General features: G+C 44.8%; 1 protein-coding gene across 1 annotated transcript in view; it reads right to left on the bottom strand.

Moving 5' to 3' along the window:
* Positions 1-12,299, bottom strand: part of LOC133785442 (uncharacterized) — a 41,429-nt gene extending 29,130 nt beyond the window's left edge. The window contains exon 1 of the mRNA XM_062224675.1: positions 11,860-12,299. Coding sequence (XP_062080659.1) covers positions 11,860-12,299 — 440 coding nt within the window. The remainder of the gene's footprint in view (positions 1-11,859) is intronic.
* Positions 12,300-12,726: the final 427 nt, after the last annotated feature.

Below are 12,726 nucleotides of genomic sequence, written 5' to 3'. Positions count from 1 at the left end.
GTGGAATAGTCACAACGTGATTTATTCTTGACTCGGAATGAGTCAAGGGGTATTTAGCATTACCGGGTTATTGGGTAATGGGAATAAGTATTTGATGATAAATTGGGAGTTAGTAAGATCAGGGGGAAATTCTGAAGGTTTTGACTATTTTTCCCCAGGGACGTTTTTGGGACCCTGAGCGTTAGGATTTGTTTGAGGCTACTTAAGCTTGAAGTAACCTGTTAAGAAATAAAAAGAACGTTCAAAACGTTCTCTCTCCCTCAAAGTTCCATTTTCGTCCCCTGATCGCATTTTCGAAGGAAACTTGAGTTCTAGAACTCGGATTCAAGCGAGGATCAAGGCATAGCGATTCTAGGAAAGATTAGAAGCTTATTAGCCGGAGGATTTAGTTGGGAAACAACTCAATCGGAGGTAATTCAATTTTTAAGTTCTAAGTTTTTAAAGTTTTTAAGCTTGAATTGGACTTTGTGTTTTGATGAGTTTTTGATTGATTTGAGACTGGGGTTTTGTTGGTTTTGGATCATGGGGATGTTTGGGAACTTTGATTTTTGAGTTTGGAGATGTTTGGATAGGTTTTTGGAAGGTTTTAAAAGGTTAAAAACGAGGAAAAATGGTTGGTTCGAGGTTGGGTCGCAGCCCTATTCTAGGGCGCCGCAGCCCAAGCTTGCTGAAGGAGGAGGAGGCTCTGTCAGGGGGGCAGGCCGCGGCATGGTGTATTGAGGGCCGCAGCACTTAAGGGAAAAGTTGCCCAAAATTGTGTTTTTGGTCGTGGGAACTTAACTCTAAGGGCCTGGGATCGATCCTACTACCTAGTTGAGTGGGATTCGACGTCCCGGAGGCTTGGGTTGGGTTTGGAAGTATTTATTTACTCATTTTGATGAGGTTTTATATTATGGTTGTGACTAGGTTATCACTAGGGGCTTGGAATCAGGACCGTGCTTGTGGCTCATTTATTGGTAACCTGTGCTTGGACCAAAGGTAAGAAAACTGCACCCCACATGTGACATGCATGGTTATTCTTGATGCATGTTGGATGTTTAAATGTGGACATTGATAGCATTTCGAATGCTTAGAAATCTTGCTCACTTGTGCATGGTTATTATTGAGGCATGTCGAGTGTTTAAACGTGATGCATGTGATGCACGAGAAACATGTGATTAGGGCATGCCATGAGTATTGAATATGAGATTGATCAGAGCTTGAGTCTCTGTGTTTGTGCATGATCATAATTATGCTTGCAACTGTTAAGTAAGCATGCTGAATGCCCTACATTTGGATATTTGACATATGATATATGCTTGGTAGCATTGCTTACTTGTGCATGGCACTGACTAACTAGTCAGAATTGGCAATGGTGTCAGTATTAACTGTAAAGCTGTGACTCATTAGTCAAGTTTGGCAGTAGTACTGAGCACTGGTCACCTGGTATTGACTAATAAGTCAAGAACGGTCTTAGCGTGTTTAACGCAAGACGAAAAAGATTAGATCTAATCGACATCTGCATTGAATGACTCAAATGAGCATTAATGCCAGACCGACCTCAAGTTCGATGAAAATTATAAGCGCTTGTCTAGCCAAAGGCTAGTTACTTAGAGCCAGGGCCAGAGAGCCCCAGTGACTGTTAGTCACATGGCTATGGGTGTTGAGCCCAAGTGACTTACCCAACAGTCACTCATTTGATTGGAGCCAGGGTCAGAGAGCCCCAGTGACTGTTTATTCACATGGATATGTGTGCTGAGCCCAGGAGACTATTTCGTCACACGACTGTGGGTGCCGAGCCCCATAGTGACTTGTTCGTCAGTCACTCATCTGATTAGAGCCATTGCCAAAAAGCCCAGGTGACTGCTTCGTCACACGGCTATGGGTGCCGATCCCCGTAGTGACTTGCTTGCCAGTCACTCATTATGGTTTAACAGAACCTCAAAGTGATATTCACTCATCTGTTCAGGGCTATAAGCTCTGTATGATCATAGTGATCATCATTTGCATGGCTGTGGGTGCTAAGCCCCGTGGTGAATTGCTTGTCAGTCACTCATTATGGTTAATGGAACCACCAGTGTTAAATCACTCATCTGATTAGGATTGACTTGATAGTTATCCAATCAGGAGGGCAGGATGTCTTATCCTAGATTCCCCAGCATTATCTGAGGTTATTTGCATGCTTGAATAGAGCTATATTTGCTAGGCATGCCAGATATGATTTGGTGTCATGATATGATTGTTCATGAGCATATTGAGTTTTCTTGCTGGGCTTCGGCTCACGGGTGCTATGTGGTGCAGGTAAAGGAAAAAGAAAGTTGGACCATCCTTGAGTTGGAAGCTTAGGTGACGATGTGTACATATGCGGCTGCTCGACCGCCACGACCGAGGGTTGAAAGAGAAACTAGGGTTAAACCATGTTTTGCCGCTTAAATCGGCTGGTTGTAAATATTTTCTGGTAATGAACCTTTAAATTATATTTTTGGGATCCCAATGTATACAGTAAACGTTCTAATGAAACGTTATATCTTAACCAAAAATTTTAATCCCTAAACCACTAATCATACTTAGTTACACGATTATGGCCAAATGACTCAATTAGCGAGTTTAGCACTGTTTAAAAGGAACACTGTAACGGTCCCTGGAGTTTAGGGCGTTACAATAGGTTCAGCATCCTCAGTAAGATACCTATCAACCTTATTCTTTGTCTTACAACCATCTTGTTGTTTTCTTTGTTGTACAAACTCATCATGCAATGAAGCGTACTTCTTCAAAGTAGGTCGGCCTAGACAAGAAGCGAATGAGGAAGAGGAAGATTGTAACGCCCTGGATAGCCAAGACCGTTACATTATGTGTTTATAAAGTGCTAGACTTGCTAATCAAGTCATTTAATTAAAAGCGTGTTACTGAAACTATAGAGGAACTAGGTTTAAAATGTTTTGGTCTCAAAAGTCAGTATTTTCATAAAGAAATGTTTCCTGTATACACGGGATCCCAGAAATATCAAGTTCAAAGACCGTTTACAAAAGTCATAAGGTCTAAATACAATAACAAGCCATATTAAGGCAAAACAGACAGTTAGGCAATCCCTGTCCTGATCCACTCCTCGACCATGGCGATCGAACAGCTAGCTACGTACATTCAACCCCGCATCTCTCCATCTCAGGATTGGTCCAACTTGCCCTTGCCTTTACCTGCACCACATAGCACCCGTGAGCGAAGGCCCAGCAAGAAAACACAACAACAGAGCATAAGCAATCAACAGACAAATCAATATCTCATATTGCATCACATAATCTCAACCATATAATCATTCAGTATAATCAAGTATTCCACATACTAAACATATCAACTCATATCACATACAGTTCACAAATGATAACTAGGGCTAGCGCCCTCAGGGCGCTCCCTCCGTTATCCCACTGACTCTGGCCCGCTTAAACCGAGCTAAGTGAATATTAAGCTGTCCTCGGCTACCAGTGGCCAAGCCGTGCCCTGTGCGCAAATATTGTGTACGGTACCCTTAGGCCGCTAACACATGTCCCATGGCATAATACCATCATTGACACAATACAGATATCGGGAACACTTAGTCCCATCACAAATATATAACCGGGTGCAGTTTTCTTACCTTTCGATTTGCCAGCTCTGATCACTTGACTCCTTGAGCACGATCGCTCTCGAGCCCTAGCGCTCACCTAAACACAACCATAGGCCAAAGTCATCATCAAACCTCAAGTCCAAAACCTAGCCTCGGGGCCAATCCCGAGCCCCCAGGAAGTCCTAGTTCCACCAAACAAGGTGGTGGAATCAAACCCCAAACCCTTGGTCAAAAACCCTTGCAAACAACCCTAAAATCCCTTTCAGAAGACAGGGTAGCGCTACAGCGCTCATTGGAGGGCGCTACAGCGCTACAAACAGAAGCAAAATTCCCTCAGCATGCATGGCCTAGCGCTACAGCGCCCAAAGGCTAGCGCTGTAGCGCTAGTCACAGATAGGCAAACTCCAAATTCCCGTCCTGCGATTTCCTCGAACTAAACTCAACCAAAACTTCTCCAAACCTTTACCAAACTCAAAACCAACCTTATAAACATACTCCACTCATCCCAAGCACCCCAAATACTTAAAACCCAATCACATGCATCTCTAATCCCAAAATTCACCATAGCTGACCCTAAGCCCAGAAACTCAGCAAAACCAGTCAAAACATTAGAATTAGAAGCTTAGAATCCATACCTTTAATGGGGTTTCAATTTCAAGACAACCTCTACACCTCTTTGGCTTGCTCTCCCTCAACTCTTGGCCTGAATTCCCATCAAACTCAGCTTATGCACCATAGTTCAAAAACCAAAACCAGAAACTGAAGAAACTATAGAACCTTACCTCAAGTGCTAGGGTGTTCTAATATTAGTCAACTAGTAACATATATTAGTCACCTAGTTAACTAGTTAAGTAAACAAAATACAATGAGAAATGTATGTAAAACTTACTAATCACTTACTTATAATATAATATCATACATAATTTTTACAATGGAGCATACATTTTTCTTATCATTTTACTTACACTTTTCATTATTTTACATTTATCTTTACAAGCTATATCAAACTAATTACAAAAATCTTTTACAAGCATTAACAATAACGGTATGCGATCCTTAGACCCAATAACCTAGTTCGAGATGTGTGATGGCTAGATCACCTTCTAGATGCTCTAAACTTGGCCCGTGTCAAGTTCCGCTAGCTCTTTGACATCCAGCTCGAGAGAAGTGTTCGGCTCACGAAAGCCTGATCATGACGCACAATGAAGGATCCCAAAAGACTCGGAGATCTCTTATACACTCATTAATGCCCATATTTTATCACACATGTATTGCCCGAGATAACGAATGTAAATTCCATAGACAATCATATCCCTATGTAAATGGGAAATTATTCTGATTGATTATTTACCATATTTATGCACGCGGTTACCCAAAGATGTCCAGGAAAATCCTCTATAAATATTAGGGAAATGGATAGGAAAATGGGCTGCTTCTTGATATACATAAACTTTGCTGAAATTGTAAGAAACAATTTCATCCAGAGCCTAAAAGAGATTAATAAGATTGTCTCGTGGACTAGGTGGATTTTAACCATTGAACCACGTTAAAGTGTGAGTGTTTGAGATACTGTTCATTTTACTAACTATGGTTTAGAAAGAAAGTACTAATATCTTTGTTGTTGGATTTCTTAATCTACTGTTGGCGAAAAATCGATTCAACAATAACCAATAATATTTTCATATCAAACTTTCATAGATCCTTATAATCACATGAACTTATAAAATAAATGGGGGAGTCACAACACAAAGAATTGGAAACAAAACAAGCTTGTGTAGTAGGCAATATCAGAAAAGAAATTTGTGCTTACCACCCACAAATAGACAAGATCCCAACACACCTACTACGCCATGTTTCACTTGAAAACTGCCATATAGAACATGTTATCTATGTTTTCCACTCGTGACATGTGGCATGACCCAATGGGACCGTGGGCCCTCTTAAGAGGTCTGAGCCCATACTGAACCTAGTGAACGGGAAAGGAGGAAACCCTAGATAGCCCAAGCACCATCGAGCCCAACAACATTCAATGGGCGCAAGCATAACGAAGGAACCAGGACTAAGATCCAGGCCCAACTCATCTTCCCAGCCCTGACCAACCTACATCTTCTGGGATGCCAATTGAGGTAGCAGACTAACTGGTCGATGGAGACGGACCTTATCAAGGATCCAGAGAAGATACTCAGTGTCATGATGTCCATCTTGGTAAATGAACCCGAGTCCTAGTGAACGAACCAGGACTCCGGTTAGTGAACCAGGACATTAGTAAATGAACTTGGATTAGACTTCCGGATAGGGCAAGCCTAGCTTTCCCTGATGTTGACCTATCCCCATGAAATCCGGCAGTTGGTCTCCTCAACTAACCTGCAGAAGAGGGTATGCACGGAAGGTACACTGATCCTAGGAAATAGTACTGCAACTACTCTGACAGATCCTGTCCCCAGGATCCCCTTAGAAGCCCACACAAACCAGTCAGTGCTAACATACAATGGACACCTGTAAGGCTTGGCCACGCCTAAGCCGGCCTAATGGGCCTAGATTAACTACATCTTATTATGTAACATTCTTTGTATTATGGCTCCATTAGCGAGCAAACTATAATTACATCCCTATTGGGCCCGGATTAGTCCGACCCAATGTGCTTGACTGCCTATAAATAGAGCTAGTTGTGCAATGTAGCGGGGATCCAAAAATGTGTAACACCCTGGATATCCAAGACCGTTACACTGTGTGTTTATAAAGGTGCAAGACTTGTTAATCAAGTCATTTAGCTAGAAACGTGTTACTGAAACTACAGTTGAACTAGGGTTAAAAGATTTTGGTCTCAAAAGTTTCATTTCTTATAATCAAACATTTTTACATGGGATCCCAAAAGCAGTAGCGTTAAAAGACACTTTACAAAATTTCAGGGTAAAAGTACAGTTACTAGCCACTCTAAGGGCAAAACAAACAATTAGGCTTTTCTCGTCCTGTACCACTCCTCGGCCGTGGCGACCGATCAGCTGACTATGTACATTCAGCCCCAAAGCCCTCCATCTTAGGACAGGTCCACTTTTCCCTTGCCTTTACCTGCACCACGTAGCACCCGTGAGCCAAGGCCCAGTAAGAAAACACAATAGCAAAGCATAATCATCAAGAAAACAACCATATAACTCGTGCAGTATAATCATATACTCAACATTCCAAATATTCACGTTAATCAAGTATTTAGCATACCAAGTACATCATTCCTTATCAATAATCAATTCACATATGATAACCTGGGTCAACGCCCTTAGGCCGCACCCTCTATTTATCCCACTGACTTCGGCCCGCTTAAACCGAGCTCTATGAATATTAAGTTGTCCTCAGCTACCAGTGGTCGAGTCACGCCTTGTGTGCAAGTATTATTTACGGTACTCTTAGGTCGTTTATCACATGTCCCATGGCATAATACCATCTATGACATCATACAGATATAGGGAGCTCTTAGTCCCAACACAAACACATAACCGGGTGTAGTTTTCTTACCTTTAGATTCCAATAGCTTTGTTCAATTCAATCCTCAAGCACGATCCCACCTGAGCCCTAACGTACACCTAGTCACAGTTACAAGTTAGAACCAACTCCAAACTTCAATTCCAAAACCTAGTCTCGGGACCAATCCCGAGCCCTCGGGAAGCCCTAATTCCACCAAACGGGGTGGTGGAATCAAACCCCAAGCCCCCTGCCAAAAACCCTAAGAAATAACCCAAAAATCTCCTTCTGGGAACAAGGTAGCGCTAAGTTTCACGGGCCGCCAACTTCGATACTCGAATTGACAGAACGTGCGGCACTTGTTAGCGCTCTTAGCTAGCAAGTCAGCCTAGAATTCACACCTGCGGCAAGCAAACTCAATGTTTAGCCATGTTACAAGTCTCATACAAGTCAGGGCAATTATGAAGTGGGAGCAAGCACGAGGCAAGCTGTCCAGAGACAACATCCCACACAACAATCAGAGCATACAACACAATCAAGTGGCACGCAATGGCCCAACGAAGGTAACAAACAAGCAACACATAGACCGTAAAGAAAGCATACACAAAGGGACATGGTAAAGCATCATTTTATTCATATAAGGCCTTGATAGGGCAAGGGAGTACACAGCTTAAGCCCCTATTTGCTGGTGGCCATGGTGCTTCCTTAAGTCACCAGGTCACCCCCCACCCCCCTAAGGAGCTTTCTAAGGAAATGAAGTCTTCCCAGGAACATATATGATTTTTGTCTGGGAGACATATGCATAATTACAAAAGTGTCATTCCCTACCCCTGAGGTTACTTAGTGTAAGACTTGACTAATGATCAAGCACCAAGGCATGCTCATACATACAAAATGGCCCCTGGAGATGTGGCATGACGCAGCACGTCACACTCTCCCCCACTTAAATCTTCGGCGTCCTCGACGAACCTTCCCCTTGCTGATCTTCAATCTTCTGCGTATGCTTGTGCAAGTCCTCCGCCCTTTCCCAGCAAATTTCTTCATCTCCGAGCCCTTTCCACTTCACCAGAAACTCTTTCTTCTTCTTTCTGTCCACGACCACGGTCCTCTCTGCTAGGATTTCTTCAGGTTGTCTGCTGCTTCGTGGCTTGATGCTGACTCCTTCTTTGGTAGACTGGTTGCGCGCTGGATCTTCTGGATCTTCATGATACGGCTTGAGGTTACTGATGTGCAAGACCGGGTGTATCTTCATCCATTCTGGTAAGCTGACTTTGTAGGAGGTCAGGCCCACTTTCGAGATGACTAGAACAGGACCCTCGTATTTGCGGACGAGTCTGATGTCCTTATTCCCTCGGAATCTCAGTTGTTCGGACCTCAGCTTGATCATCACTAAGTCGCCTGTTTTGAATTCCAGCAGTCGTCTCTTCTGATCTGCCCACTTCTTCATTCTCTTTGATGCCTTCTCCAGATAGGCTCGGGCAATCTCGGTGGTTTTCTTCCAATCTTTCGTGAAATTAAAGGCTCTTGGATTTCTTCCCCGATACTCATCCACTGTGTGGGGTAACAGCGGTTGCTGACCATTAACAACTTCAAAAGCGCTCATGTTTGACGAAGAACTCTTCTGAGAGTTGAAACAAAATTGAGCTATGTTCTAGTAGCTGCGGCCAATTCTTTTGGTTGGCACTAACGAAATGCCGCAAATACTCTTCCAGCATCCCATTGAATCTTTCAGTCTGTCCGTCTGTCTGAGGATGGTAGCTCGAGGAAATATTTAGTTGTGACCCCAAAAGGTTGAATAATTCGGACCAAAAGGTCCCTGTGAATCTTCCATCACGGTCACTAACTATGTTTTGGGGTACTCCCCAATACGTCACTACATACTTGAAGAAAAGTCTCGTTGTCTCTTCTGCCGAGCAATATTTCGACACCGATATGAAGGTTGCATACTTTGAAAATCTGTCCACGATCACCAAGATCGCACTCAAGTCTCCCGTCTTCGGTAAACTAGTAATGAAGTCAAGCGACACGCTCTCCCATGGTCAGCTTGGGACTAACAAAGGTTCCAATAACCCTGGCGTCTTGTGTCTCTCTACTTTATCTTGCTGGCAGGTGAGACAGGTCTTGGTGTACTCCACAATATCGCCGCGCATTTGTGGCCAATAGTACCCCTGCTTCAATAGGGCATGAGTTCTCTGCCACCCTGGATGACCCGCCCACAAGGTGTCGTGACACTCACTCATTAGTATCCTCCGCAAATCTCCCATCTTTGGAACATATAAGCGGCCACCCTTGGCCCACAAAAGATCGTCTTCTACCCAAAACTGGCGAGTCTTCCCCTCTTTTGCGAGATTCATGATGGTCTTCACCACCGGGTCTTTCACCAGGTTCTCCTTAATGCGCTCTCGAAGTGGAGTGGTCACCATTCTAGCTGACATATTTGCTAGCAATTTTAGAGCCGCTAACTCAGCTTTGCGACTCAGGGCATCAGCTTCCTGGTTTAGACAGCCCGCCTTGTGTTCGAAATGAAAGTCGAATTCTACTATGAACTCCTGCCATCGTGCTTATTTAGGGGTAAGCTTTGGCTGGGTGAGGAAATGACTCACCGCGACATTATCTGTTTTCACCACAAACTTCGACCCCAACAAGTAGTGCCTCCACACTCGTAGACAATGAATTACTGCGATAAGCTCCTTCTCTTGTGTAGTGTACCGCCTCTCTGCCTCCGTGAGTTTGAGGCTTTCATAAGCTACGGGGTGGCCCTCTTGTACAAGCACCCCTCCTAAAGCATAATCAGACACGTCTGTCTGCACTTCGAAGGGCCTACCAACATCTGGTAAGGCGAGGACAGGATCTCGCATCATGGCTTCCTTCAGACTCTTAAACGCTTCGACACACCTATCGGTCCACGTCCAAGTTACACCCTTCTTCAACAACTCGGTCAAGGGTGTCGCCCTTCTTGAATAGCCCTCCACAAATCTTCGATAATAGTTGGCTAAACCAAGGAAAGAGCGTAATTCCTTCAAATTGGTGGGGGCCTTCCATTCTTGAATGGCCGCACCTTCTCTAGATCCATGCGGATCCGACCACGTTCTACTATGTGGCCTAGGAACTTGATTCTCTCTTGTGTGAAGGAACACTTCTCTCACTTCACATAGAGTTGGTTCTCTCTTAATTTCTAAAACACTTGAGATAAGTGTCGTTGATGTTCTTCTATTGTGGAGCTATAAACCACAATGTCATCCAAGTAGACTACCACGAACTTGTCTAGGTATTCCTGGAAAACTTGGTTCATCAACGTACAGAATGTGGCTGGTGCGTTTTTCAACCCAAACGGCATGACTCGGAACTCGTATGCTCCATATCGAGTCACACACGTTGTCTTTGGCTCATCCCCTTCTGCTATCCGCACTTGATAGTAGCCTGATTTCAAGTCCAGTTTCGTAAAGAATTTCGCTCCACTCAACTGGTCGAATAAGTCAGCGATCAAGGGGATCGGGTACGTATTACGCACAGTCACCTTATTGAGAGCCTGATAATCAATACATAGTCTCAAGCACCCGTCGTGCTTTTTCTGAAATAGCACGGGTGCACCATATGGTGCCTTCGATGGTCTGATGAAGCCTGCCTCTAGTAAATCCTTCAATTGCTTCCTCAGTTCTGCTAGTTCAGGGGGTGCCATCCTATAGGCCGCCTTTGCAGGTGGTTTGGCTCCCGGAACCAACTCAATCTGGTGATCAATCCCTCTTCTAGGTGGTAAGGCTCTGGGGAGTTGATCCGGCATAACATCCCCATACTTCTTCAAGACCATTCGAATTTCTGGTGGGATGACTTCATCCACCGTATCCTCGTATATTGTGGGTAGGATAATATACGTGGGCTCTTGTCTTCTCACGCCCTTCTTCAATTGTAAGGCTGACAACAGCTTGGTTTCTGGGGGCTGCTCTACTTTAGCAGGCACCAATGCAGGTGTCTCCCCCATTATGAGTTAGCTTCCCGCAGTTGGGATGGGAATGGCTCCCTTTTCCGTAAGGAAGTCCATACCCAATATCACATCAAAGTCGTCCATTCGCACGACCACCAAGTCAATCTGCCCCTCCCACGAGCTGATCTTCATGTTCACCTTTTTAGCCACGCCGGTTGTGGCCAAGGCTTCTGAGTTAACCGCTTTCATGCGGCCATGGTCATTCTCCCATTTCAGTCCCAGACGTTTAGCTTTGATCTCCGAAATGAAGTTGTGAGTGGCGCCCGTGTCGATCATCACACTTCCGGCCATCTTACCGTTTAGAGCGGCGTCCACATACATTAGTCCTTTTCCGGGGGTCTTCTTCACTTTCGCACTGTGTTTCTTGAGAGCATTCAGCTTCCGGAGGGCACCCATGTGCGTATACTCCTCCTCCTCCTCTTCGTTGGTTTGTTCTCCTTGAGAAAATGTCGCTTGGAGGACACTCATCTTGGATCTGTGAGGACACTCTGTCGACTTATGAGGTCCGATACAGATCCAACATGTAAGAGGCTTCTTGAACGGGGGGTTACTACCTTTGCTAGGAGAGTTAGAGTCCACACTCCTTTTCTCTCCTCCCCCACTCTTGCTTTGCCAAGACTTCCCAAACTTTTTACTCCCAACATTACTTCCACTAGTCAACGGATTGGTCTTCTTGGATTGAATGTTCCCTGATGAGTAATCAGTCAGTCGTTCGGCAGCAGCTTGAGCAGTGGCTAGGTTAGCCACTCGTTGTCTCTCGAGCTCTTGCTTTGCCCAAGGCTTCAGACCTTCTAAAAACGCGAAGAGTTTGTCCACTTCGGACATGTCCTTGATATCCAACATCAACCCAGAGAATTTCTTCACGTATTCACGGATTGTTCTGGTGTGCTTCAGCTCTCTCAAATGGCGTCGAGCTATGTAGGCAACATTCTCAGGGAGAAACTGCGTCTTCAACTCTCTCTCTAGATCATCCCACGTTGTTATGGTGCATCTGCCATTCTGAATATCGTCGTACTTCGTCCTCCACCACACTTTGGCATCTGCAGACAAGTACATCGTTGCCATGGCGACCTTGCCATCCTCTGATTCAGCTCTCACAACTCTAAAGTAATGCTCCATATCAAAGAGGAAGTTCTCTAAGTCCTTCGCATCTCTAGCCCCCCCATAGGGCCTCAGCTCAGGGACTTTTACTCTCCCATATTCCATGCCAACGGGTCCAGTTGCAGGCTGATTCCCAACTGCCATCATGGTGAGGTTCAGCTTGGTGTTCATCTCCAACATTTCATCCTTCGTTGCCTCAACTGACCCCCCACAATTCTCTACGAGGTCATTTAATGCTTCTTGTAGGTCCTTCACCGCTCGTTCCACTGCCTCAATACGTTCCTCCCTTGGAGGACTATTGGATGTGCTTGAAAGGTTTTCTCTTCGCTCGATTTCCATTATGCGGGCTAGTAGATTGGTCGTATCCCGCTCCAACGCAGCCACGCGATTTAGTGCGTTAGTCGTCTCTGGTTCTAACCTGACAGAGCCAAGATCCCTGACTCTTTTGTCCAGGCCATCTAGCTCTCCAACGCGCCTCTCCAACGCTTCAATCCTTTGAGTGTTGCTCACCATCCTGCAGGGTCACCAAGATTTCTCAAACTTAGCTCTGATACCAACTGTCACGGGCCGCCAACTTCGATACTCGAATTGACAGAACGTGCGGCAC

This window comes from Humulus lupulus, chromosome 6 (genome assembly GCF_963169125.1).
Source record: "Humulus lupulus chromosome 6, drHumLupu1.1, whole genome shotgun sequence".
Taxonomy (NCBI): Eukaryota; Viridiplantae; Streptophyta; class Magnoliopsida; order Rosales; family Cannabaceae; genus Humulus; species Humulus lupulus.
Note: the sequence above shows the minus strand (reverse complement) of the source record. Positions and strands in the feature narration are given on the sequence as shown.